Source organism: Haliotis cracherodii, unplaced genomic scaffold, assembly GCF_022045235.1.
Source record: "Haliotis cracherodii isolate W230 unplaced genomic scaffold, xgHalCrac1.p SCAF_6, whole genome shotgun sequence".
Lineage (NCBI taxonomy): Eukaryota > Metazoa > Mollusca > Gastropoda > Lepetellida > Haliotidae > Haliotis > Haliotis cracherodii.
In genome coordinates, this window is record NW_027266319.1 from 69,792,832 (window position 1) to 69,818,836 (window position 26,005).

At 40.3% G+C, this 26,005-nt stretch overlaps 1 protein-coding gene across 4 annotated transcripts in view; it reads left to right on the forward strand.

Moving 5' to 3' along the window:
• LOC139445658 (protein Wnt-7b-like) overlaps window positions 1-26,005 on the forward strand; it is a 139,195-nt gene that overhangs the window by 90,125 nt on the left and 23,065 nt on the right. For 2 of the 4 annotated variants that reach the window (XM_071226848.1, XM_071226846.1), the window contains exons 2-3: window positions 4,640-4,869; window positions 15,890-16,161. In XM_071226848.1, coding sequence (XP_071082949.1) covers window positions 4,640-4,869; window positions 15,890-16,161 — 502 coding nt within the window. Of the gene's footprint in view, window positions 1-2,640; window positions 2,841-3,194; window positions 3,278-4,639; window positions 4,870-15,889; window positions 16,162-26,005 lie in introns of those variants that run through there. The other 2 variants (XM_071226847.1, XM_071226849.1) reach the window with 2 other exon arrangements.

The window sequence follows — 26,005 nt, forward strand, 5'->3', positions numbered from 1 at the left end:
ATAGCTCTACTAATTTGAAATATTGTGCGTGATCTCACTAATTTTCTTCACAGCTTTGTTCGAACTGAAAACCTGATTGAAATGACGCAACGTCCTGCACGACAAAGATCCGCGAAAATTAGTTGTCGATTTCCTGTGAAAGGAACATGCCTTCGGGGGAGGGACATTCGGCCGTGACAGGGTCAGGTGATTCTCTCCTGGAGGCGATACACCCGACACTGGAAAGCCAAACTGTACAACTATTTGGCTCATCTCTTTCGTCATAAGCTTGGGTGATCACATTTAACTCAATAAAAGACACCCTTCTAACCTCGCAACGCTTAGGGGGAGAAATAGACGCGAAATCTACAATGAGCAGTGTTGATAACTGCACTTAAAGACATCGAGAGTGATCGTGAAAGAGTGAAATGAGCTCCTCATGAATGGGCCTGATGTTCACATTGCATGATATGCACGAAGGGCTTGATACTGGCGCTTGACAATCCCATTTCTATTCTGTTATGAAATGAACATCTCGTGGTGAGAAGAATGGACATTGATGTTGAGTGCAAACCTGACAGATATGATAATGATCCCTTTTCACGTTTATGCGACTGAAAATTTATGATTTGAAATTAATGTTCGCTTGAAATTGAAACCTGCGTGTAGCGTTTGTAGAATTGTGTCACATTTAATTAAATCTGGACATGCATGTATTCATTTCACTACCTTTCAATGAAATCGACGTTTTAACCGCACATGAATTAATTTTAGAAATTCAAGTGAGTCAAGTTTTGTTCGATTGTTCCACGCACAACCGGTATTTCGCCGTGTCCGTCACAATATTCAAGTGTGTTTACAAACAAATTATTTCAGAGATGTTCATAAAACCATGTTCACGTGTGTCGGACTCGTCCAGTTGGCCTTGCTGTATGGTACAGATTTCTTATGATAATGGAAATATTTTGGTCGTCGCTTTTTATTTGTAACAATATTTGCATGTACAAAATATTACAATTTCTGAATAATTACGAGCGGCAAAACCCATTCCATAATGATAAGAAATATCTGATAAATATTGCTATCATACACCGAATCTTGCCATAGTTGCGTCAGTATTTTGTCACAGTAACTAGGAGCCTGGAACAATATCATATTTATAACTGTAATTTCATAATTTTCCTGATGATATAGGTCATGTTTAATTCACAGTTAGCGGGTATAAATAACGAATGAACGGGCATAAATAACGATGTGTTATAAGTTACCAAATGGGAATACTCTTTAAATGTCTCATCTCATTGTCTGACATGGTAACGCAGATCTTCTGGAAAAACTAATATCTTTACAAATCTTTAGAAATGTACAATTATTTACTAATCCTTTAACAACCATAACCCTCCATAAGTCACAAAAGACTCGCTGAAGAAACTCAAGGATTACCTGTATTAATAGTCTATCGAAATAGTTTACCTTTGATTGAATATACCTAGATAAAATTGCAATATAACCTTCGATCAACTGCACCTCATTGAGAGAACGGTACATCAAACACTGGAAGTAAGCGAGTCACTGAATGGCAAAATCTACGCAGTAATAGAAACGAAAGGGGTTACTCGCACAGCAATTGTTCGCCTTTCTGAAAAGATTTCTGGATCCTTGTCCATGCTAAATATGCCAGTATTTCTCAACTAGTTGTCAATAGCCCGGGTCAATATCCGTCACTCACACGTGAATACAGTGGACTATATTAACAATATCCAAAGCATGCAAACGGACAACGGGTGGACAGTTCAAAGAGAAGAGTTAAGAGTTGCACACATTCCAGGCGTTTGATGTAGGTGATAGGCCCCTGCTTATGTAGCCGCCGTGCAATCGTTATTAGGAGTCGGCGGAATTTAGATCAGTTAGTCTTTGTAGGTAAAAATGAAACCAAGGGTTTTTCAATTCTTTTAGCTTCAAGTGTATTTAAATCTCACGAACAAAAAAATATGCGTCCTTACCTCTTAAGAATAAAGATATTATTCTAAACAGATTTATGCTTTTGAACTGCATTTTGTTATGGAGATTGAAGAAAAACAAATAATACGGATAATTGAAAAGGCATAAGTGCCTTTTCACGTGATTTTCAAACTAACATAAAATTGTTGTGTAAAGGAATATTGAAACAAATATTAACAACTGAAAAACCTTCTAAAGAAAATATTTAAATATTCCGTGAGAGGCAAGGCGTTGGCAGTGTTCTGTAGTGTAATCTCTATACAGTACATGTGGATCAGTAGAAGTTGTTGCGGGAGTTTAAGTCCAATCACACATAGTATACAACACATCTCCGCCGTCCCGCTCCGGCGACAAATTACGACTACAGCGAGTAGACACGCCAGGTATACCACACGGCTCCTCGACATCGCACATACACACTGACAATATCAAGACGAGAAACAATCAGTTATATTCCCTCCAAACTGTCAATTTCTAATGCTCGACAACAAATGACATACACTTTTCTCAAAATCGCCGAAGCAGAGAAAGGGGGCGTGGCTCCATCGTTCTCAACCAATCAGAGTTTCAGACCCTGTAAAGAAAAAAACTCACCGGACCAAACTGTTCAGGCCGATAGTCCAATAGATTCACTTGCTGGCTTTTGAGCTGGTTGCTGTATGTTGATCTGCAGTTTGGGTGATGCTTTAACCGTCTGCCAGGTGGAATTATGTCTGCCAGTTTAGTCCTTTAGCTCTAGTCTGTCACACGGCAACCAACTATCACGGAGAATGTCCTCGTACAAGGATGGGCTTTAGCCGCCACACTAAGTTTATGCTGGGGCTGATTTATCTATCCTATTGTGTTTATGGAAACTTCCTGTGAGTATGAGAAGTGGAATACATCTATATACTTGTCAATAGCAGAGCTGGATTGTCGTTCCTCTGTATACTTGTCAATATCATCAGCTGATGCATGGCTTGTTGACATGTGCATCGCCTTGTGTGTGTGTGTCCGTTCAGCACACCTCGAACACAAGGCGTGTCTAAAACAGGATTATTTACAGTCATTTTTCTTGTGAGGGATGAAAAAAATGGGCAACAAATATATACTTGGAGCAAGTATGAAAAGCATACAACCAAGTGGAGTTTCCGCCTATCCTGCGCCACGGTGGATCAGTAATGTTGTGATGGATTGGTTTATAACGACATTGATCATTCGTCGACGTTAATACACTGTTTGCTATTTGTCCCGGACGCCACGGGTCATACTTGTTTGAAATATTCTGTAGACATATGGACAATAAGCAAAGGATCTTGTAAGATTATAAATACATAGTAAAATTTCTGATAACCTGTGCTCACTGTTTGTGTAAATATCGCCAGCCATCTGACATACGATACGAAAAAGTGGCCACCCGTTGAAGTCTTAAATTGTATTATTCTAAACTAGCATGATTCGCGTCACACCCCACGCAAGCCGTGTTAAATCATCGCGGTATTTGTTCGACCCTGAATATACGTTAAGATACTGTCTCTTTAGAATGTGGATATATGCATGTAAAATATATCTAATTATCATTGTGACAAGTGACAAACAGCCGAGTGCACTCAGTGCGATAATTGCAGGGGGGGCAGTAGTTTTCTAAAAGTTATTTCAAGAATGATATAGTGCGCCCTTCCTGCTGTTTACGATACAATGTCCCACGTAATATTTCATGTGGGAGAGTATCTTGTGAAGGATTTTAAAATGACGTCATACTTAATCAGATATTTAAAATGTAATTTGTCAGTAGGTTAAAACAAAGGAAGCACATATGTGGATAGCATCTCGCGGACAATAATTAATGGAAAGCAATGATAATGTAGTTTCTCGCATTTCAAGGCAGGATAAAATAACATAATTAGTTTTGTATAATGAAACACTTCCTCGAATATTCACACAGCTTTATATTAGAATATTATATATGTACTGTATTAAAAAAAAACGGAATTTCTTCGGTGGCAAAATGTGTGGTGTCGTTTGAAAAATTAATAATTTATATTTTCATGTTGTGTGTCACAAATTATGGTGTTACAATAAAAAATATGAATATTTTCAATAAATGAATTTACTGTTATATCAGCTTTACTCAATAATCCAAGCATAATGCCAGGGAATCCTGATCACATCGAATGCCGATTTATTGAAAAAATATTTCTGATCATTTTATGTTAATTTCAGATTTTGTAATAATTATTGTATGACCGTCGTTATAGGTTGCCGGAAACAAGAATGTGGATCTGTAGTTTTTTATTGCGTTTTAAATCGCAAAATGACCGACTTACTGACGGTACAATGTACTATTCCAACTTACTCAATTTTAAGTAAGAAGTCTGATAGTGGTATGTCGAGTCAAACATAGAAAATACTGTATTGTTCTTGTTGGAGCAAATATTAATTTGCAAATCGTAAAACATATTCATCAATATAACTTTCCTTACGAACGGCATATTTACAAATGCCGGTCTCTGATAGTATTTATAGGTACAATTATTTCGTACGATACATTTATGGATATCATAAAAACATTTATTCAAATCTTCAAACGACCGGTGTGATTTCTCCGTGTATAGCTGGTATGTTCTCACCTCATAACCTTTTAATATTAACATTTCGCTAATAATAGTGTCAATTTCAGAGCCCTGTCGTCTGTGGTCGCCCTCGGTGCCAATATCATCTGCAACAAAATCCCGGGCCTAGCACCAAAACAAAGGGGGATATGTAGAAGCCGACCTGACGCAATCGTCGCCATAGGAGAAGGCGCCAAAATTGGATTAAAAGAGTGCCAATATCAGTTTAGAAATATGCGATGGAACTGTACAAATATGGGAAGCGGGAGGTCTATGTTCGGCCACGAGCAACTCGGAGGTAAGATCCAAGGACGGCACGTAGATGTGCGTGTGTGTTTTTTCTCCATGTATATTATATATGCGTATACTACAATATAAGCACATGTGCTTTTTTTTACAAATACAGATGTGTATTTTATCTCATGTGCGATAAGCGGATATGTGTTTCATCGCATATATTTATTCATTTATCAAGTTGATTCAATATTAAATAAATATGATTTAATGATATTATTTATGAGTATTAATACAAGTTGATAATATTTGCTGAAAACGTTTCGTAGAATTTATCCTTCGAACTCATTTAGTACTTTTTAAATATATTGATCAGATTCACATATTCTATCGTACAAATGGGTAATTATTACTGGGGAAAGGTAACGGTAAACACATCGGAGGAGTTTGTTTCTAATTATTATAAATAAACACGAACACTCGTCCAGGCTAATATAATGTTCTCATCAGATGGATGGACAGCTGCCGGTTAGCTTGCAACATTGCTTTAACCGTCTCAGATTCAGTAATCACCCACTACTTATCAATGTGGAAGCTATCACGGCTTGGGTCGTCGTTAGACTTTATTGCGGACATTGCGTAACCAGGTGTGTAACTGTCGGATTTAGAACAAGGTGAACCTTTACGTGCTGAGCATGAATAAAGTCCAACACACCAACATAAACATGTCTTTGTCAGAGATCACTGTATACAAACCCTCTCCTCCTCACACGTGCGCATTGTCAAGGCCACTGGGTTCAAGCCTCAAACGCGGGGAGGAGTCGCCCGAGCTGCTAAGATACGATTCAGAGACAGTACACCGAAATTACCTGGTACGCCAGTTTCAAACAACACTGATAATCCTTCAAACATCCCACGTTCATTGCACTTAAAATTCCCAGAACCACAACACACAGTGGTGAGGACTCAGCGGCCTTGTCCGGTCCCCCGCTAACCCCACACTCCATGTGGCCTGCTCTGTCAATCTCCTTCTAACCCTATATATGTCCTTCTCTGTCAATCTCCCTCTAACTCTGTACTATATATGTCCTTCTCTGTCAATCTCCATCTAACTCTGTACTATATATGTCCTGCTCTGTCAATCTCCTTCTAACCCTATATATGTCCTTCTCTGTCAATCTCCCTCTAACTCTGTACTATATATGTCCTTCTCTGTCAATCTCCTTCTAACCCGATATATGTCCTTCTCTGTCAATCTCCCTCTAACTCTGTACTATATATGTCCTGCTCTGTCAATCTCCATCTAACTCTGTACTATATATGTCCTGTTCTGTCAATCTCCTTCTAACCCTATATATGTCCTTCTCTGTCAATCTCCCTCTAACTCTGTACTATATATGTCCTTCTCTGTCAATCTCCTTCTAACCCTATATATGTCCTTCTCTGTCAATCTCCATCTAACTCTGTACTATATATGTCCTTCTCTGTCAATCTCCCTCTAACTCTGTACTATATATGTCCTTCTCTGTCAATCTCCTTCTAACCCTATATATGTCCTTCTCTGTCAATCTCCATCTAACTCTGTACTATATATGTCCTTCTCTGTCAATCTCCCTCTAACTCTGTACTATATATGTCCTTCTCTGTCAATCTCCCTCTAACTCTGTACTATATATGTCCTTCTCTGTCAATGTCCTTCTAACCCTATATGTGTCCTTCTCTGTCAATCTCCTTCTAAGTCTGTACTATATATGTCCTTCTCTGTCAATCTCCTAACTCTGTACTATATATGTCCTTCTCTGTCAATCTCCTAACTCTGTACTTTATATGTCCTTCTCTGTCAATCTCCTTCTAACCCTATATGTGTCCTTCTCTGTCAATCTCCCTCTAACTCTGTACTATATATGTCCTTCTCTGTCAATCTCCCTCTAACTCTGTACTTTATATGTCCTTCTCTGTCAATCTCCTTCTAACCCTATATGTGTCCTTCTCTGTCAATCTCCTTCTAACTCTGTACTATATATGTCCTTTTCTGTCAATCTCCCTCTAACTCTGTACTGGCCTATTCTACGTCAGTTAACGGCCAGACTTGATATCATGGCGATTTAATAAAATTTAGGTAAATAGAGTATTAAACAATTGAGTTAGCTGAACGTCTCCGTGACTGTTTGGAAGACTTAGTGTCATCATGACACTGATAAGATCGATTGTTCGGCTGTTAAAGATAATCTTACGTAGTAGTTATCCAAGATGCTGATCTGACGCAGTTTTAGTCCACGCGAAAGGAGGAGTAGATCACAGGCTCCCTAACAAATACACTACCACTGAGACCCTGTAACTGTGTTCATCGCTGGCCGGAGCTGTGGGTGCCTCACCGACAAGCAGATAGCGGTGGATATTCATGTCGCTGTGTTGTAAAGTCACACATAGCTTTTACCGGTTGGGAAGCGAGAATACACACTTATCTACCTGAACGAGCGATTTCTTTGATCGTTGACATCAAACGACTCTTTTCACCTGCAGTAAGTCTTGCAGGTAGGGGGAGCCCTTTCTGATTTGTTAAGCACAGTGAGTGCGAATGAAGGCTTGGCGTTGTGTTTGTGGTATATCACTGGATCTATAGTTACATGATAAAATGATATATTTCATGCTGCCAGTTCACAGAGTGTAACATCACCCACACGCTAATGCTGATTATGACACACGAACATGAAATGAACACACGTTAGGTGGGGAACGAGGTACATGATGTCACACTATCTGAGTTGATTGATGTTAGGAAAATAAATAAATACAGGAACACTTACTACGGACTGGCGATGCTTATAGAACATGCAATATAATTGCAATATATATTTCCAAAAATGAATTATCTCCCAACCCTAAGTTGCAGGCCTTATTAATTAAGCTGTAACCGTCTGTTATAATTTGATACCATTAAAGGATATTATTTTCTCTAATAATGCTACAAGCCATTAAGAGAGAATAAGACAAAAGCATATGATTATCATTCAAATAGAATGATGAAATGGCTGTACAAAAATAGAACCGAATTCAAAGGATTATAATGGGTTCGGTATATAAGAAGTATGTATACCCGGAAGGGATGAGGAGAGTTTGCACTCAAGGGAAAATGCAGGAATGTTTAACATAACATATCTCCTGAAATGACAGTCACAGCCTTGAGCGAAACCTTCAATAGAGCGTCACGAGAACATAGACGGGAAGTAATATTTAACAAAGATTTACTGTCATAAGAGAGTCAGAATGCTGTTTTATTACAAAATCATCAATTGCAAATCGTTAGACTGCGAGGCAGCGGCAGGTGTGTCCCGCGGGGTGCCGACGTTTGTACGATGTCTACAACATGTACATAGAGGGAATATATACATTCTGTCATACATCTGTTGTTTAAGGCAGTCAGTGTTACTAGTAATGAATCATTACCGAATGTTACCTTTTGTGCTTAAACATACGAAGTAGGAGTATAAGCTAGTAGCTAGTATAAAGTAGTTGTATAAGATAGTATCTAGTGTAAAGTAGAAGTATAAGCTAGTAGCTTCCATAAAGTAGAAGTATAAGCTAGTAGCTAGTATAAAGTAGTTGTGTAAGCTAGTATCTAGTGTAAAGTAGAAGTATAAGCTAGTAGCCACTATAAAGTAGTTGTATAAGCTAGTAGCTAGTATAAAGTAGTTGTTTAAGCTAGTAACTACTATAAAGTAGTTGTATAAGCTAGTAGCTACTATAAAGTAGTTGTATAAGCTAGTAGCTACTATAAAGTAGGTGTATAAGCTAGTAGCTACTATAAAGTAGTTGTATAAGATAGTAGCTGGTATAAAGTGTTGTGTAAGATAGTATCTAGTGTAAAGTAGAAGTATAAGCTAGTAGCTAGTATCAAATAGTTGTGTAAGCTAGTATCTAGTGTAAAGTAGAAGTATAAGCTAGTAGCTAATATAAAGTAGCAGTATAAGCTAGTAGCTAGTATAAAATAGTAGTATGACCTAGTAGTTGGTATAAAGTAGTAGTTTTATCTAGTAGTTGGTATAAAATAGAAGTATAAGCTAGTAGGTAATATAAAGTAGTATAAGCTAGTAACTAGTATAAAGTAGTATTATAAGCTAGTAGCTAGTATTAAGTAGTAGTATAATGTAGAAGTTTGGATACAGTAGTAGTATAAGCTAGTAGTTAATATAAAGTAGTATAAGCTAGTAGCTAATATAAAGTAGTATAAGCTAGTAGCTAGTATTAAGTAGTAGTAGAATGTAATAGTTGGTATAAAGAAGTAGTGTAAGCTAGTAGCAAATATAAAGTAGTATAAGTTAGTAGCTAGTATAAAGTAGTAGTATAAGCTAGGAGCTAGTATTAAGTAGTAGTAGAATCTAGAAGTTTGGATACAGTAGTAGTATAAGCTAGTAGCTAGTATAAAGTAGTAGTGTAAGTTAGTAGCTAGTATAAAGTAGTAATATAAGCTAGTAGCTAGTATAAAGTAGTAGTATAATGGAATAGTTGGTATAAAGAAGTAGTGTAAGCTAGTAGCTAATATCAAGTAGTACTATAAGCTAGTAGCTAGTATTAAGTAGTAGTAGAATCTAGACGTTTGGATACAGTAGTAGTATAAGCTAGTAGTTAATATAAAGTAGTATAAGCTAGTAGCAAATATAAAGGAGTATTAGCTAGTATAAAGTAGTAGTCTAAAGCTAGTAGTTGGTATAAGGTGAGGTGAAATGGGGTTTAACGTCGCGTCCAAGATTATTGCACTTATATAGCGACGTGCTTGTACGTGTGTGCAGCTCACTGAGGTACCATGCCGCAGTTTAACATGAATACTCAGACACAGTATACTGACTCCGAGCTGACCAGTCCTTGTTTTAGCCCATTAATGCCGAGCGCCAGACAGGGTAACAACAAGTACCATCTTTTAACGTCTTTTGGTATTGCGCGGCCGGGGATCGAACCCCGGACCTTCCGCTCTCCGGGCGGACTCTCTACCACTAGACCACGGAGGCGGTCAGTAGTTGGTATAAAGTAGTAGTATAAGCTAGTAGCTAGTATAAAGTAATATAAGCAAGTAACTAGTATAAAGTACTAGTATAAGCTATAGTAGCTGAGCAATGAGCTGATTAACAAGGAAACGCTGCCACAAACCTAAATTACAGGACACAAATAACTCAAATACAGGAAAATTTAAAGTTAAAAGTGTTAGTGTACCACTGATAGCAACAGTAACAGCTGAAGGCATGTTTTATGCCGCAGACGTTTAGTGAAAGATTATGTAGTTATGTAGTGGGATTTACAAATAATCTGAATACTATCTCTTTCAAACTGCTACCTGAAACACAACTGTTCTCTCTGTGTTCACACCTATGCAAGTGTTTGGCGTGCCGAGAGGGCATCAATGAAGTTAGTTAAGCACGAAAAAAAACGTTCCATCAATTTATCACCAACAATATAGCAATTTCAGCCGAAAACCGGGAATGATATGTTTCATGTAGTTTAAGATTACGCTAACCGCTGAGCGATCTCTCTTATATACCACCAGTCTCTGGTCTCATTATAACCCGGGGCTAGTCAGCTGGCCGGAGTCCCTGTCACGTGGTCCTGATCATTTCTATAATTGAGGGGTGAAAACAAATTTAGGGACGCCAACATACGTGGGAACAAGGGCCCGGTCTTTGCCACTGTATAATGTTACAAGTTTCGTTTCGTTATGCCTTTGCGCCCCGAGTCTTCTTTTATATCATACTCTCTAATTTGAATATTTTCAAGATGGTGGTCTGTGTAAATGGATTTGTACAGTTTATCGGGTATCGTGGATGTTGACAGGGTTTCTAGACACAGTTCATGTAAGCAGTGACATGAATCATGTAAATACTGCCAGTTTTCGGGGTCTCTTCCTGGGAATATCTACGATATTCTGACTGTTGCTGGATATTTTATGTTGGTTTTTTTAATTGAATACAAATAATGAAACAATGATGTAATTAAAAACAACTTCATTTTCATAATCATATGGTTCATATTAACTGTCTAGACGTTTACGTAAACTGAATAGTGTTGTTCTAGGAGCCACGTCACTGCCTTCAACACTTCTAGCATCAAACATAGAAACTATTGTACCACAAACACACCCCAAATGTGAGGCGTAAACAGTTACATTGATCACAGCTTGTTTCAGCTCAACGTGACGCTCTCATTCTACGTACACATGTACAATGTTGTATTTAGAATGTATCAATACTGGCAATATATCTCCGCCGTGCATCAGTGAGTCAGTGACATCATGACCTGGAAATACCTTCCGAATCTGGGTTACTTCGATTAAAGCAAAAAGGTAAATTCGACTAATCAAAAGAACATTCAGCCTCCAGGAGATGCCCAGACGGCAGACAGCCTTATTTACTCACACACTGCGATAAAACGAGACAAGGACTGTACACTTGAAATACTTGATCATTTCAAACTGCTCGAATCCTTCTCGGGACCTGTCTAAGACCATCCATTAGTCCGCCTGGCAGTTGCCCCCGATTCAAAGTCGCCCAACCATGGTGTAGTGTGATATGACAACCGGTGGACTGGTCCTTCCAACTGAATGAACTACGTGAAAATATTGATTTAATAATCCCCCCTCCCCCTAGACACCTTTGTCCTAGCTGGGACATTGTCCCAGGTCCCTCCCAACGTCACAGGGAGGAGAGGCTGTTGTCCTCGACACGATGTCCTACAGCCTTGATATATTCTTTATGGACTTTACAATTTGAACCAAACCCAGACACTCTTGGCATCGCCATGATCCAATGTTACCAATGGTAAAATTGATAGATTGCTTATTTTCTGTCAATACTGTTAAATCCCTTGTGTGTACTGTAAGCTCTTTCTTCTGCCTGAGAACATTTACATGTTCGTATCACCAGGTAATCCATGACCTTTATCACATGCGATGTATTCCTACATATTTGCTCCATGCTACAGTAACAAACTAGTACTACAAGAGTCATAGCCCACACGTTACGTATTATAATCATCATCTATCACGGGATCCAGATTCACATACATCAATAAGGACTTTCTTGCCCCCCTCCAAAAAAAAAAAGAATTTTTTTTTTTACAAATTTTCTTTTTTATCAAATTGACAAAACTGCATGCAAAGATAGCCACGCTGTCGTTATGGCATATTGGATTTACAAACGGCTAGATTTGGTGTTGTAAAGAGAGATGTACTCAGTATGATTTCAGCCTGACTCCAGCGCTCCATGGTTTATCGTACAAAACCTTTAAATTGTAAAATATGTAACTGCGCTATGTTGAACCGTCTAATAGTTAATCCCTTTAGCCGCTAATCCAGCCTCTAAACTGCCTCGTCTGACAAAGAAACCCCCTGTATGCCATCCCGGCATTCAGTTAATCACCTCAACATGACCTTTCACAGGACATTCGTTTCACCTTGCTGTTTCGGAGGAGCAGCAGATAAGACACACATTAGCACGAACTGGCTACAGCTGGCTCACCCTCGCTGACAAATGACATGTGAAGATTAGGATATCATGTAAAGCACAAGTCCATGTTTCGGGCTGGCCTTGGGACCCACGTTGCCCATAGTGTGATAGCTTTGCATCTACATTCACATATTGCTGGAGGCATTGAGTATATCGCTCTTGTGGCGAGAGTTGAACCTTTGGCTTGCCCAGCATGCCATGGGTGGTCAACGTGGTGAGGTGTGGATGGTATCATCTAGGACACCCTGGTCAGCTTCTGTTTACACCAATAACGCCGAACGATCGTCTTTTGTGCACAGTGTTTTCTATAAACATTTATCTAGGCTTACGGAGCCCACTCGAGATTTAGAAGTAGGATTTGAATACACGAGAGAAGGAAGAAGGATACCCTGCATTAGAAATCAATACTAACTCGCAATTCTGGTAAAAGATTGAATAATAATTTTGATTATTGAATGTGTTTTACTATAACGTCTTAACTCAACAGGCAGTTTGGTAGCCTAGTGGTTGAAGCGTTCGCTCGTCACGCTGAAGACCCAGGTTCAATTCCCCACATGGATACAATGTGTGAAGCCTATTTCTGATGTTCTCCGCCGTGATATTGCTGGCAGATTGATACAATGGGCGTAAACTAACCTCACTCACTCACTTAACCCGACACGATATGTCACCGATCTTTGCTGTTGTCGCAATAAGAAATCGCTTAGTAGACGAGAAACTTGAGTATTTGTTCTTTGGCTTTACAGAATACTTTTAAGGTCATTGATGTAAGTAGGGTACTCGTGCAGGTAGCTAAAGTAGCTGAAAGAGGACAACAAATGTTTTTCAACTTGATAAATGAAGTATCATTTCTTAAAAATCAACATAAATGGACGTGTTTTTAATAAAGAAGCTTGAACTAAGAAAGCGAGAACGCAACACTTCAACATAACGGAGCTGCAAACTTGAATGGGTTTCATATTTATCATATCATTTCATGTGTAACAAATGTGGTCAACAATTTGTCAATAGATAGCAGGGACAGCGCTCTCTCAGTCAATAATGGTTTGCTTTAATTCAAATATCGCTTTCACGATATCACGAAATATGGTCATCATAGAAGAACGTATTTCATGCCTTGTAACAAAATAAATAAAATTTATGATTGATGTGTAATGTGTCTTGTCGACATGGAGCATACATTGTGATTTTACGCTGGCATACTGCGAAGTGCGTGAAGCATTTTACCATAAAACTGTTTGTAAGCTTTATTAAGGTGACAATTTCGTCCATAAACCTCTTCGTAAGCTTTATTAAGATGAAGCATTTTACCACAAAGCTGTTCGTAAGATGTACTAAGGTGAAATATTCTACCCTATACCTCTTAGTTAGCTTTATTAAGGTGAATTTATGTACCATAAAGCTGTTCCAGAGCATTAAGACGAATCATCTTACCACAGACCTGTTCGTAAGCTTTATTAAGGTGAAATATTCTACCCTAAACCTGTTCGTAAGCTTTATTAAGGCGAAGCATTTTACCATAAATCTGTTCGTAAGATTTATTAAAGCGAAGTATTTTACCATAAATCTGTTCGTTAGATTTATTAAGGCGAAGCATTTTACCATAAATCTGTTCGTTAGATTTATTAAGGTGAAGCATTTTACCATAAATCTGTTCATAAGCTTTATTTAGGCGAAGCATTTTACCATAAATCTGTTCGTAAGATTTATTAAGGTGAAGCATTTTACCATAAATCTGTTTGTAAGCTTTATTAAGGTGAAGCATTTTACCATAAATCTGTTCGTAAGCTTTATTAAGGTGAAGCGTTTTACCATAAATATGTTGGTAAGCTTTATTAAGGTGAAGCATTTTTCTATAAATCTGTTCCTAAGCTTTATTTAGGCGAAGCATTTTACCATACATCTGTTCGTAAGATTTATTAAGGTGAAGCATTTTACCATAAATCTGTTCATAAGGTTTATTAAAGCGAAGTATTTTACCATAAATCTGTTCGTAAGCTTTATTAAGGCGAAGCATTTTACCATAAATCTGTTCGTAAGATTTATTAAGGCGAAGCATTTTACCATAAATCTGTTCGTAAGCTTTATTAAGGCGAAGTATTTTACCATAAATCTGTTCGTAAGCTATATTAAGGCGAATCATTTTACCATAAATCTGTTGGTAAGATTTATTAAGGTGAAGCATTTTACCATATATCTGTTCGTAAGCTTTATTAAGGCGAAGCATTTTATCATAAATCTGTTGGTAAGATTTATTAAGGCGAAGCATTTTACCATAAATCTGTTTGTCAGCTTTATTAAGGCGAAGCATTTTACCATAAATCTGTTCGTAAGCTTTATTAAGGTGAAGTATTGTTCCATAATGCTGTTCCTTGGCATATTGGGGAATCATTTTACCATAAACCTGTTTGTAAGCTTTATTAAGGTGGGGCATTCTACCACAAAGCTGGTCTTAAGCTTTATGAAGGTGAAATATTCTACCATAAACCTTTTCCACCACAATGCTACTCGTATGTTTCATTAAGGTGAAGCATTCTACCACAAAGCTGGGGGAGGGGGTGGACATTGAGATATAGATTGAATTTGTAAGTCTATTATTTAATTTAGTGATGATGGGTTTCTTCTGTGAACATTCAATTGTCCCCGACAAAAATTGTCATAAAAAATAATTATGCTTCAGACTTGTGAAAAGAACGAAATTCCCGATCACAAAAATGACATTGCTGCAAAGTGTTCCTAAGAATAATTCTGGCTCATGGTTGTATGTAATAAAGTATCTGGTTTTGTAGCTGGAGCTGAAAGAAATATCTAATCTCGATACAAAATCTACGATAGTTCGAAGATGTTAGTTATTATTTATGTACGGGGATTGCTATATCTTCGATATTTGTGGCTAAGGTCAGTAATTCTATACTTCTGTTAGCAGACAGTTTGTAAAATAAACGATATTCTGACTTTGGATAGGAATTCAATATTTACGTAAGACGACTGTGGTTAAATGTAGGGTATTCTGACTAAAATCAGTTATTTATTACTTATTCATGCGGGTTGTTATTTAAATCGTCAATATTCTGACTATGGTCAGTAGTTTAATGTTGATGTAAGCGGCTGTGGACGTCGGGCACATAACGCTGTATCTGTGACGTCAGGCATATAACGCTGTATCTGTGACGTCGGGCACATAACGCTGAATCTGTGTGCTGGGAGACGTCGGGCACGTAACGCTGTATCAGTGACGTCGGGCACGTAACGCTGTATCTGTGACGTCGGGCACGTAACGCTGTATCAGTGACGTCGGGCACGTAACGCTGTATCTATGACATCGGGCACATAACGCTGTATCTGTGACGTCGGGCATGTGACGCTGTATATGTGACGTCGGGTACAAAACGCTGTATATGTGACGTCGGTTACAAAACGCTGTATCTGTGTGCTGGGGACGTATATGACTCTTTGTCAAACATATAAGATATAAATACCATCTCACCTCACCACGTGTGTTATTCTGTAACCAGGAGCAAAGGTCAGATGCACGTCTTCAAAATAACCTTGACCTTCACTCGATCCATAATGATGCACTTTCTTTTCCAGGAAGTCGTGAAGCTGCCTTCAGTTACGCAATAAGTTCGGCGGGAGTTACGTATGCCATCACCCAGTCGTGCAGCCTTGGCAACCTCACTAACTGTAGCTGTGATAAAGACAAAATGGACGGTAAACTCGCCCCCGAGGGGTGGAAGTGGGGCGGGTGTAGTGCCGATATTAAATACGGATTGAAATTAGCACGTAAATTTATGGATGCTCGGGAAATAGCAGAGAGTGCCAGATCGTTGATGAATCTTCATAATAACAGAGCTGGACGGAAGGTAGGCAATGAGCGCATATTGTTGTATGTTCTGGAATCTTTGATGTGTTTTATGTTTGTTTGAACCTTTCAGTTTATGTACTTTACTTTGTTACTTTGTGTTAATATTCATGTTAGACCATTCAACAAGAAGAGTTAAAATGACATACAATGATACAACCATTCCTAGAAAATGATTCCTACTAAACATATTCATTGGAAGAGAAAGAAACTTTGCGCAAGATAAATTGATACCCCTTTGATTTGTACCGTGACGTGACGGAAACTGCCTCCTCCTTGGGCTTCCTGGTCCGTGGCGATGTCAGGGCACCACCTGAACGTCTCAAGTTTAAGTCTTGTTAACACGAGACAGCTCAGCTATCTGCTGTAATCCCGTCTTTACCTTCAGCATGTGTTAACTACTTGTATCCCACGTCATCCCCCACCTAGCCTCTGCTTTTGGAAAGACAATGACATAAATCACTGGGAAAAAATCCTGAAAGCAATAGCCCAAGTACCCGAGAAACCCACGTGAATGATTAATTTGCTGCAGATGTATGCTGGTTGGTAAAACACACCTCTGTCATCCGCCATCTAGGTATCACTGTAGGTCCCACTGCTGCAGGCGACATTCCTCGACAACTTCTTTTCCAACAATGGAAATAAAAACGAAAGCTAAGACGTACAAGATAACACAAACAACATCACACTGCCTAGGTAGGAATAGGCTAATATATGGCGAGCGTACAGTTTAGAGGGGCAAAGGTTCGCCGGTGTGGCTAATTCGATACATGGAGTTCTTGCAGACCAAGCCTGAGTTTCGTTGCTGCTCGCATTAACGGGATATATGTTTTCAGGGCCCTTTCAACCCCGTCTTTTGCAATAACCTCAGCCGTCACATGTGGTAAGGGGAGCCGTCCTGGCGAGACAAGATGTTTATTTATTGGTGCTAGTCAGGAAGGTCCGTTTTCGATTCTTTGTCAACTCAGTGTTAAGGGTAATTAGCATCTTCACCCGATATGGCGGACAGCGTGGCCAATGGGCACTGCAGACACAGCTATCTGGAGGCTGGGCCCTGCCTTGTCAAACATGGTACATGATGCCATCTTCACGCAACTACACCACACGAACTGCAGTGTGCATGCGGGCTGGTCACGTGGGTGCTGTGACGTCATTGCTTCTCCTTCAGGAATTGGTTATCTTAAGCCGAGTTGAAATTTGTTTTATCATGTTGTGTAAAAACGTGCTCTTACGTAGCATACACATGTTTGATGTCCTATAACATGGATTCAGTATCGAGTTTGGCAACATAATATTAGCAGTACATGCAATGGAAATATTCCAGTTGCAGCGTTAAATAACATTCATTCATTCTTTTATTTTCGTTATCAAAGATATAACAAAAACATAAACACAGTTTTCGTAGCGTATGTCATTCATTTGCGAACGAACGTAAAATCACAGATATTGTATCCTTGTGGAAACAAACTGCCAGCTTTTGTGCCATTGAAGAACTCTAATGCTGCTTGGCGAGTCTCATGTGAACTGATGTACCAGTGAAAGCCCACATTTAACATATCGAATGAGCCAGCACTACGTCAGACGCAAAGATGGCGATTTCTCGGCTGGTCCAGAGGAACCTACCTCTCTCCTCCGTGACGTGGCCTAGCTGTCGTCATGGATACTCTATGTGATAGTGACGTCACGGACATTGTATGTGATACTCAGTGATAATGACAGTCCTGGAGTTAGAGGGTAACAATTACACAACTAGGGTATTTTCAAATATTCTGGTTATTAATAACCACGATTATTCATACGAACTTTGAAATACGGGTACGTGCGATTATTCAACTGCTGGTGGTTTTAGAATATCAGTCACCGTTGTACGTACAGTATGCTTGTGCCCAGATTGTAATGTGTTCATGTTTCATGTCATATAAATCCTAATCGTGTTGTAACTATTATAGGCTATATACTGTTGACCTCATCATGTCCCTACGTCTCAGGATGATCTGATTGACGTCCACCTGTCACCTCACCTTCACCGTCTATCAATCAAATTGATTGATTAGTCGCATACCCAGGCAAGCCACGCCCTTTACGATATCAGCATTTGTGGCTAATCCGGATCACCATACCACAAACCTGTGTTAATCGAATTGAATTTGTTCAAAAACTTTCTGATCGGTCTTGTGAACCATTTTGTGTCATCGTTTTTGCTTTACGAAAACTGACTCTCTCAGGTTGAGCATTAAACCTGTCGGATGATGATGACAGAAGATTGGACCACATGTTTGATCAATTATTTCCGTGTTATTAAACACCGACAGGGCTTCCTGCACTTCTTCATGTCTCAGCATCTCATCGGCGAGTTGTTTACAAGTTTACATATTGGATCAGATTGATTGGAGAATATATCTGAACAATTAGATACATCTTTAAAAGGGTTCGTCACTAACATAAATACATGGAATTTATCTTTGTGACGTGACCAAGGTGACAGCTGTGTAACAACAATACAACGATGCGTGTTTACTGCTGGATACCCAACAGGGCGAAGTCGCGTAGTTGGACGCCGGCGCATCGCCCCGGAATAATAACAATTGACCTTTTAACCTTACATGTCCTCAAAGAACAGGAACATAACAAATGAATGTGTTTGTTCTCAACTACCGTGTAGATATGTTGTTGTTCCCGTATCTGACATAACACACACATTAATAAACCTGACTGACTGACTGCACGGGTGGGCGGTGTGTGGGCGGCCGAGCCAGGGGGTGCTGTGTACACAACAGTTGACACAGATGCCCGGTAAACAGCGTTGTGTCCCCTCCCACCAGCTCCCCACCCACCCCCCACACACCCCACCCATAATTGCTACACAGGGCGTTTAATGTTAATTTGTTTCTATTTTGTTATTTAAAAACGTCATTATTTACTTATTCACACTGAATCGTTGTTACTCATATCTCCTTAATGAGTAATGGCCTTGATTGTAGTAATGTGGTACTGAGTCTCTCTGTCTGTCCAGGGGGCACGGGTGACCCAGTCGTCTAAGGCGCCGCGATTCGCTATGCAGGGTTGCGTCCCTTAGGCATGCCAGAAACCTATGATTGTGGGTTCGAATCCCAGTTCTAGATTTGTCAGCACCATACCCGTCCTCGTGGGTTTCACCGAAGTGGTAAACGTCTCAGACCTGCTTTCCTCCCACGTTAAGCTGACACACCGCGATATAACTCGAATACTGTTAAAACCGGTGTTAAACCAAACTCACTCACTCACTCACTCACTCCTTGGGTCGTGTGCCTTCATTCCCTTACCTATCAGGTCACCGGCTTATAACCGTCGTTTCTTCTATGGGAGACATAGGAAAATTTCTTCATATATTAAGATATATCATCATCACGAGTGATGTACGTATTGATATAGCAAATAATACCAGTGGTGTGTTTATAAATCCGAGTGAGATGTATATTTAATATATCAACACAACGATATATATATATATATATATATATATATATATATATATATATATATATATGCAAACAAATTCCGCAAAGGTAGTAAAATCGTAAATATCTGACGACAGTGTGTTGCCAATACATGTACAAAATTAAAACCAGGAATACATTCGTCATTTCTGCATTGATTGGGGTTGATTTGTGTGGATACTTCTGACATTTAGTGAAACGATGGAGAAACACGCAAAACAACGCGCTGGACGACCAGTTCGAGGGATCCTTTTGACGGACCTGCATCGTCGGCTGCGATGTCAATTATGTCAAGTTCACAGAGTATGGCCACAACTGCGATAGAGACACGTTTAGTTTGGTGACGAGTCATGTTTAACGCCTCGCCATGTGCATGGAATACGTTGTGTTTACAGGCGTCGCGGGAAACGTAATGCACGGGACTGTATACAGGAAGTGGGCAGATTTTGCGGTGGCGGTAGTGTGATGATGTGGGCGGCAATCTCCTACACTGGTAGAACAGACTTGGTGCAAATTCAAGGGAATTTAAAGGCACAACATTACACGGATGCGATTCTTCGGCCATTAATACTTCCCATTATGTAACAAGCAAACGTCATTTTCCAACAAGACAACGCCCGACCGTACACGGCAAGACTGACAACAGCCCGTTTAAGGAATCACAACATCCAGTCCTGCCTAGGCCCTCTAGGTCTCCAGATTTAAAACCAACTGAGCATTTATGGGATGCTCTGGATCAACGACTGCCAGCACGTCATCAACAAGGAGTGAATCTCCAACACTTGGCTCAAGCCCTGCAGTCAGAGTTGGTGAACATTCCCAAAGGCACAATTCGGGATCTGACTGCTTCTGCTGCTCTGATCTGACAACGATGCCAGTCAGTTGTGGACTCTAATGGTGGCTCTACAAGATATTGAGAAAAGATGACCTTCACCTTGAAACTCTATTGTTCCATGAGTGTTATATGGAACGTGGGTCAGTGAGAATGATGTGTGCTAATTTGACAAATCGATTACCATCTGTTGATTTTTATATGATAAATAAAACATATATCTAAAATCATGTTTGAGTTTCGTCTTTTTGCAGAGTATATATTGATATATCGACCTTGACAAGGTGACGTCCTGCAGGAGTAGTGGAATGTTATTTTCTGGCGTGGTTTATGAACCCTGCTTGCAACCGGTGCTGTGCTGTTGTTTCCCTGCTGCTTTCAGTAAGGGTTAGCGTTAGGGTTAGAGTTAGCGTTAGCGTTAGAGTTAGGGTTAGGGTTAGGGTTAGGGTTAGGGTTAGCGTTAGGGTTAGCGTTAGAGTTAGGGTTAGGGTTAGGGCTAGGGCTAGGGTTAGGGTTAGGGTGAGGGTTAGGGTTAGGGTAAGCGTTAGGGTTAGGGTGAGGGTTAGGATAAGCGTTAGGGTTAGGGTTAGGGTTAGGGTTAGGGTTAGGTTAGGGTTAGGGTTAGGGTTAGGGTTAGGGTTAGCGTTAGGGTTTTCGGGACTCCAGTGAGTCTGCATATAACTTCTACTTTCCCCACACACTAACGTTCGCCGGGTTGATCTCAGAACTAATTTTGCACCAAACACCAGACTAAACGTCTCTGGCTTTTATGTCTTAATCGTCTGGTTAAGGTTTGACAGTTGTTGTTGTTGTCAATGAGTTTAGACTTCAATAGGCCTATTTACCTCCACCGTCAGTCAAGCCTGCTTGTGAAAAGAGGACACGGGAACATTATTAATTCTGTGTTCAGGGTTCCACGATAGTGTTATGATCTACATACAACACTGCGTCTCCAACCTCTGAATTCAACTAATCGAGTGGAGCCAGCCAGCCAGTGTCCCAGTAGCTCGATTGGAGCCAGCAGACAGTGCCCCAGTAGCTCGAGTGGAGCCAGCCAGACAGTGCCCCAGTAGCTCGAGTGGAGCAAGCCAGCCAGACAGTGTCCCAGTAGCTCGAGTGTAGCCAGCCAGATAGTGTTCCAGTAGCTCGAGTGGAGCCAGCAGACAGTGTCCCAGTAGCTCGAGTGGAGCCAGCAGACAGTGCCCCAGTAGCTCGAGTGGAGCCAGCCAGACAGCGTCCAGTAGCTCGAGTGGAGCCAGACAGACATCGTCCAGTAGCTCGAGTGGAGCCAGCCAGACAGTGCCCCAGTAGCTCGAGTGGAGCAAGCCAGCCAGACAGTGTCCCAGTAGACAGTGTCCCAGTAGCTTGAGTGTAGCCAGCCAGACAGTGTCCCAGTAGCTCGAGTGAAGCCAGCCAGACAGCGTTCCAGTAGCACGAGTTGAGCCAGCCAGATAGTGTTCCAGTAGCTCGAGTGGAGCCAGCCAGACAGTGTCCCAGTAGACAATGTCCCAGTAGCTTGAGTGAAGCCAGCCAGACAGTGTCCCAGTAGCTCGAGTGAAGCCAGCCAGATAGTGTTCCAGTAGCTCGAGTGGAGCCAGCCAGACAGCGTTCCAGTAGCTCGAGTGGAGCCAGCCAGACAGTGTCCCAGTAGCTCGAGTGGAGCCAGCCAGACAGTGTCCAAGGCGCTGACAGACCAATCATGTGTGGTGCTTGCAGACCAGAGCCTTTCACCAAATGTGGTTGCCTTAATGCAAAGAAACTTTGACTGAAGTAACTGGCTTAAATCACAAATGTGACTCTCTACTATTGGTAGTAAATTGTCTGCGAGAAAAACATAAGCTGATGTAAGTCTGTATGCCTGTGTATGATATATGTGTCCTATATGTGTGTGAAATATAAGAGAAATACGTGTTTGATATCATGGTTTGAGATAAAGACGAAACATAAGTGATACTGACATCCTGTGAGGTGTAGGTCGATGTTATACTGAGGTGATTCTGACATCCTGTGAGGTGTCGGTCGGTGTTATACTGAGGTGATACTGACATCCTGTAAGGTGTAGGTCGATGTTATACTGAGGTGATTCTGACTTCCTGTGAGGTGTAGGTCGGTGTTATACTGAGGTGATACTGACATCCTGTGAGGTGTAGGTCGGTGTTATACTGAGGTGATACTGACATCCTGTGAGGTGTAGGTCGGTGTTATACTGAGGTGATACTGACATCCTGTGAGGTGTAGGTCGGTGTTATACTGAGGTGATACTGACATCCTGTGAGGTGTAGGTCGGTGTTATACTGAGGTGATTCTGACATCCTGTGAGGTGTATCTCGACGGAAGAGCACTGACAATTCAGTCGTGTAAGGTTCAACAATTCGTTGTACAGTGTTGTGTCCCTTGGACATCCCCAGGATCTTTGGTCATTGGCCCAGTCGTCTAAGGCACTGCGATTCGCTGTGCAGAGTTGCGTCCCTTGGGCACGCCAGAAACCTATGACTGCGGTTCGAATCCCGGTTCGCCCCGATTATGTTTCTAGGTTTGTCAGCACCATACCCGTGCTCGTGGGTATCACCAAAGTTGTAAACGTCTGAGACCTACATCACTTCGGGCTTTCCTCCCACAATAAGCTGACAAGTCGTGATATAACTGGACTACTGATAAAACCGGCGTTAAACCAAACACACTCACTCACTTTCCTCTCACATCAGACAGAATCCCGGTAACATAACGGGAAAAGTGTTTAATGCGCTGTTACTCCAGACTCACTTACTCTGAATAATCACCCTCTCGGTGTCCCGATATTAGCGATAATAGTGTCTAGTATATTTGCCTAAACGCATTCATGGAGAAGTCCTTTCGTTTACTGTATCCAACACTATCACAATAAGAACAATGTTCATGTTTACTGTGTCGAAGTCAGCTGTGACTAAAGAGGATTCGAATAAAAATACAGTAATATCGTAAAGTATATAGATATGATATCGGAGATAATTTGGTTGTTATGTTCCGACAAAAGTACGGTTACAGCAGAAGTGCGGCTTTCTAAACTCCCAAACATGATCAGTGTACTTTACAAGATGAAAGGGGACGTTTAGATAATTTATAATTATAGAAAAACAAATTTGAAATGTTTAGTGCAACAGAAAATTCCTTCAATAACATGAAACATAATTACCAGTGGTTATAGGTGAACTGGGACTCAAGCCCTGAGCTTTGGGGATGGAATGTGAAATATTCAGACAGGTCTGCATCCCCCGAGGCACCCGACAGGAGCACCAGCCTGTGGCTGCCCTTGACTGGGGTCCCTCCATGCATACAGTTATCGATTCTGTTGTAAACAACAATATACTAGAGTCAGTTAAAGTAGGTGTAGGACATATTTATCCTGTTAATGGGCCAGTGATTCAAACATAGACTCGTTAAGTAATACTATCACCGAATATAACGTTCTATGTTCTGCTATGTTCTGCTATGTTATGTTCTGTTCTGCTATGTTCTACTATGTTCTGCTATGTTCTACTATGGTCTACTATGTTCTGCTATGTTCTGCTATGTACTGCTATGATCTGCTATGTTCTACTATGTTCTGCTATGTTCTACTATGTTCTACTATGTTCTGCTATGGTCTGCTATGTTCTGCTATCTTATGTTCTGTTCTGCTATGTTCTGCTATGTTCTGCTATGGCCTGCTATGTTCTGTTATGCTCTGCTTTTCTATGTTCTGTTATGTTCTGTTATGTTCCTCTATGTTCTGCTATGTTCTACTATGTTCTGCTATGTTCTACTATGTTCTGTTATGTTTTGCTGTTCTACTATGTTCTGCTATGTTTTACTATGTTCTACTATGTTCTGCTATGATCTGCTATGTTCTGCTATGTTCTGTTATGCTCTGCTATGCTTTTCTATGTTCTGCTATGTACCTCTATGTTCTACTATGTTCTGCTATGGTCTACTATGTTCTGATATGTTCTGTTATGCTCTGCTTTTCTATGTTCTGCTATGTTCTGCTATGGTCTACTATGTTCTGCTATGTTCTGTTATGCTCTGCTTTTCTATGTTCTGCTATGTACCTCTATGTTCTACTATGTTCTTCTATGTTCTGCTATGTTCCTCTATGTTCTGCTATGATCTGCTATGTTCTGTTATGTTCTGCTGTTCTGCTATGTCCTGCTATGCTCTACTATGTCATGCTATGTTCTACCTTGTTCCGGACGTCATGTTGTCAATACTATTTCATGAATTACGATTGGCATGTAAGCGATTTACAATAGAAATTAATTATATTTCTAAACGGAAATTGTTTTCTTGGTTATTTTTTCCTGGGCAAGATTTCAATTAATACTTTAGCAGTTTTATGGCTATTTGCAAATCCTTCACCAAATTATCTTTTGAATTTTGCTCGTTATTCGTGTAGAAATCGTTTAAGAGGTCATTCATTTGCGTTTCAATCTGATGTTCAGTTAGAAGTGATAATGATGTCACAATGTGATTGCTCCCGGGAATTCCTTTCTCGAAACATCGAACAACACGTGACCACATCACAGCAGACCGGTGAATGAGCTGTGGAGCGTACCTGCGCATGTTTACTGCCACGGCTGACAGGTTTAAGACGGCTGTGACGAATCCGATCTGTTCAACAGTGCCAGAAGTAAATGACAAGGTCATGTGTAGTTGCCTCTTCGTTGATCGTATCATTGATCCACGTGTACAGAGTGTTAACGTGTCAGGGGAATTTGTCAAATCGTGTTTCATTTCTAGTGAGTGTGACCGTTACATCCTGTTCGACTATAAGTTATGCTTTACTGCAATACAAAAAATGCTGCAGTATGTTGTTGTGTTTTTTACAAGACACATAAACTGAAGTGTGAAGTAATGTATTTTTTATATATGCAAGTGTCGTTAAATGTATCGAATACGATAACCTGACAATGTCACGTTAATGGTCAGACCTGTACTAAACCTTTAAAACACACGAGGAAAACTATTTCCGGACATTTGAATATGCATGTGGTAAATGTCTGAACCTGGAAATGACGTTTTCACGTATTTAACGTGAATCCCATGACCTGATGCACACAGTCGATACGTCACGCATACATAAAGTACACCGACATCATTAGTGTCGCCTGCAGTGGAGTGGGTAGGGTATCTAAGATAACGGGGCAGAGGACAAGATCTGAACTTAACATGGTTTTCCAAGGCTTTTCTGAAAGTAAACACACATGTTAAGTATGGTTACAAATAGAGTTATGTATATGGAAGATGTACGAGTATAGTGTTTCTAAGCCTCTGACATCACGTGACCTAGAGGTGTGTGTAAGCAAAGGGTATTTAACTCTCCCTTCACGCCCTAGCCCGGCACTCTTGACAACCGTCCCGCGGTGCGACTCATCTACTGTTTCTCCCCCCACACAGCAGGCTCGGCTACATGAATAATTTGCTTCGACTTGCTGTAAGTGTCGACTCAACTAGCTATAGAGAGGGTGAACGGGGATAGGGTATGTCCCTTTGTACCCGGGGTCTCTCACACAAGGGGAAGA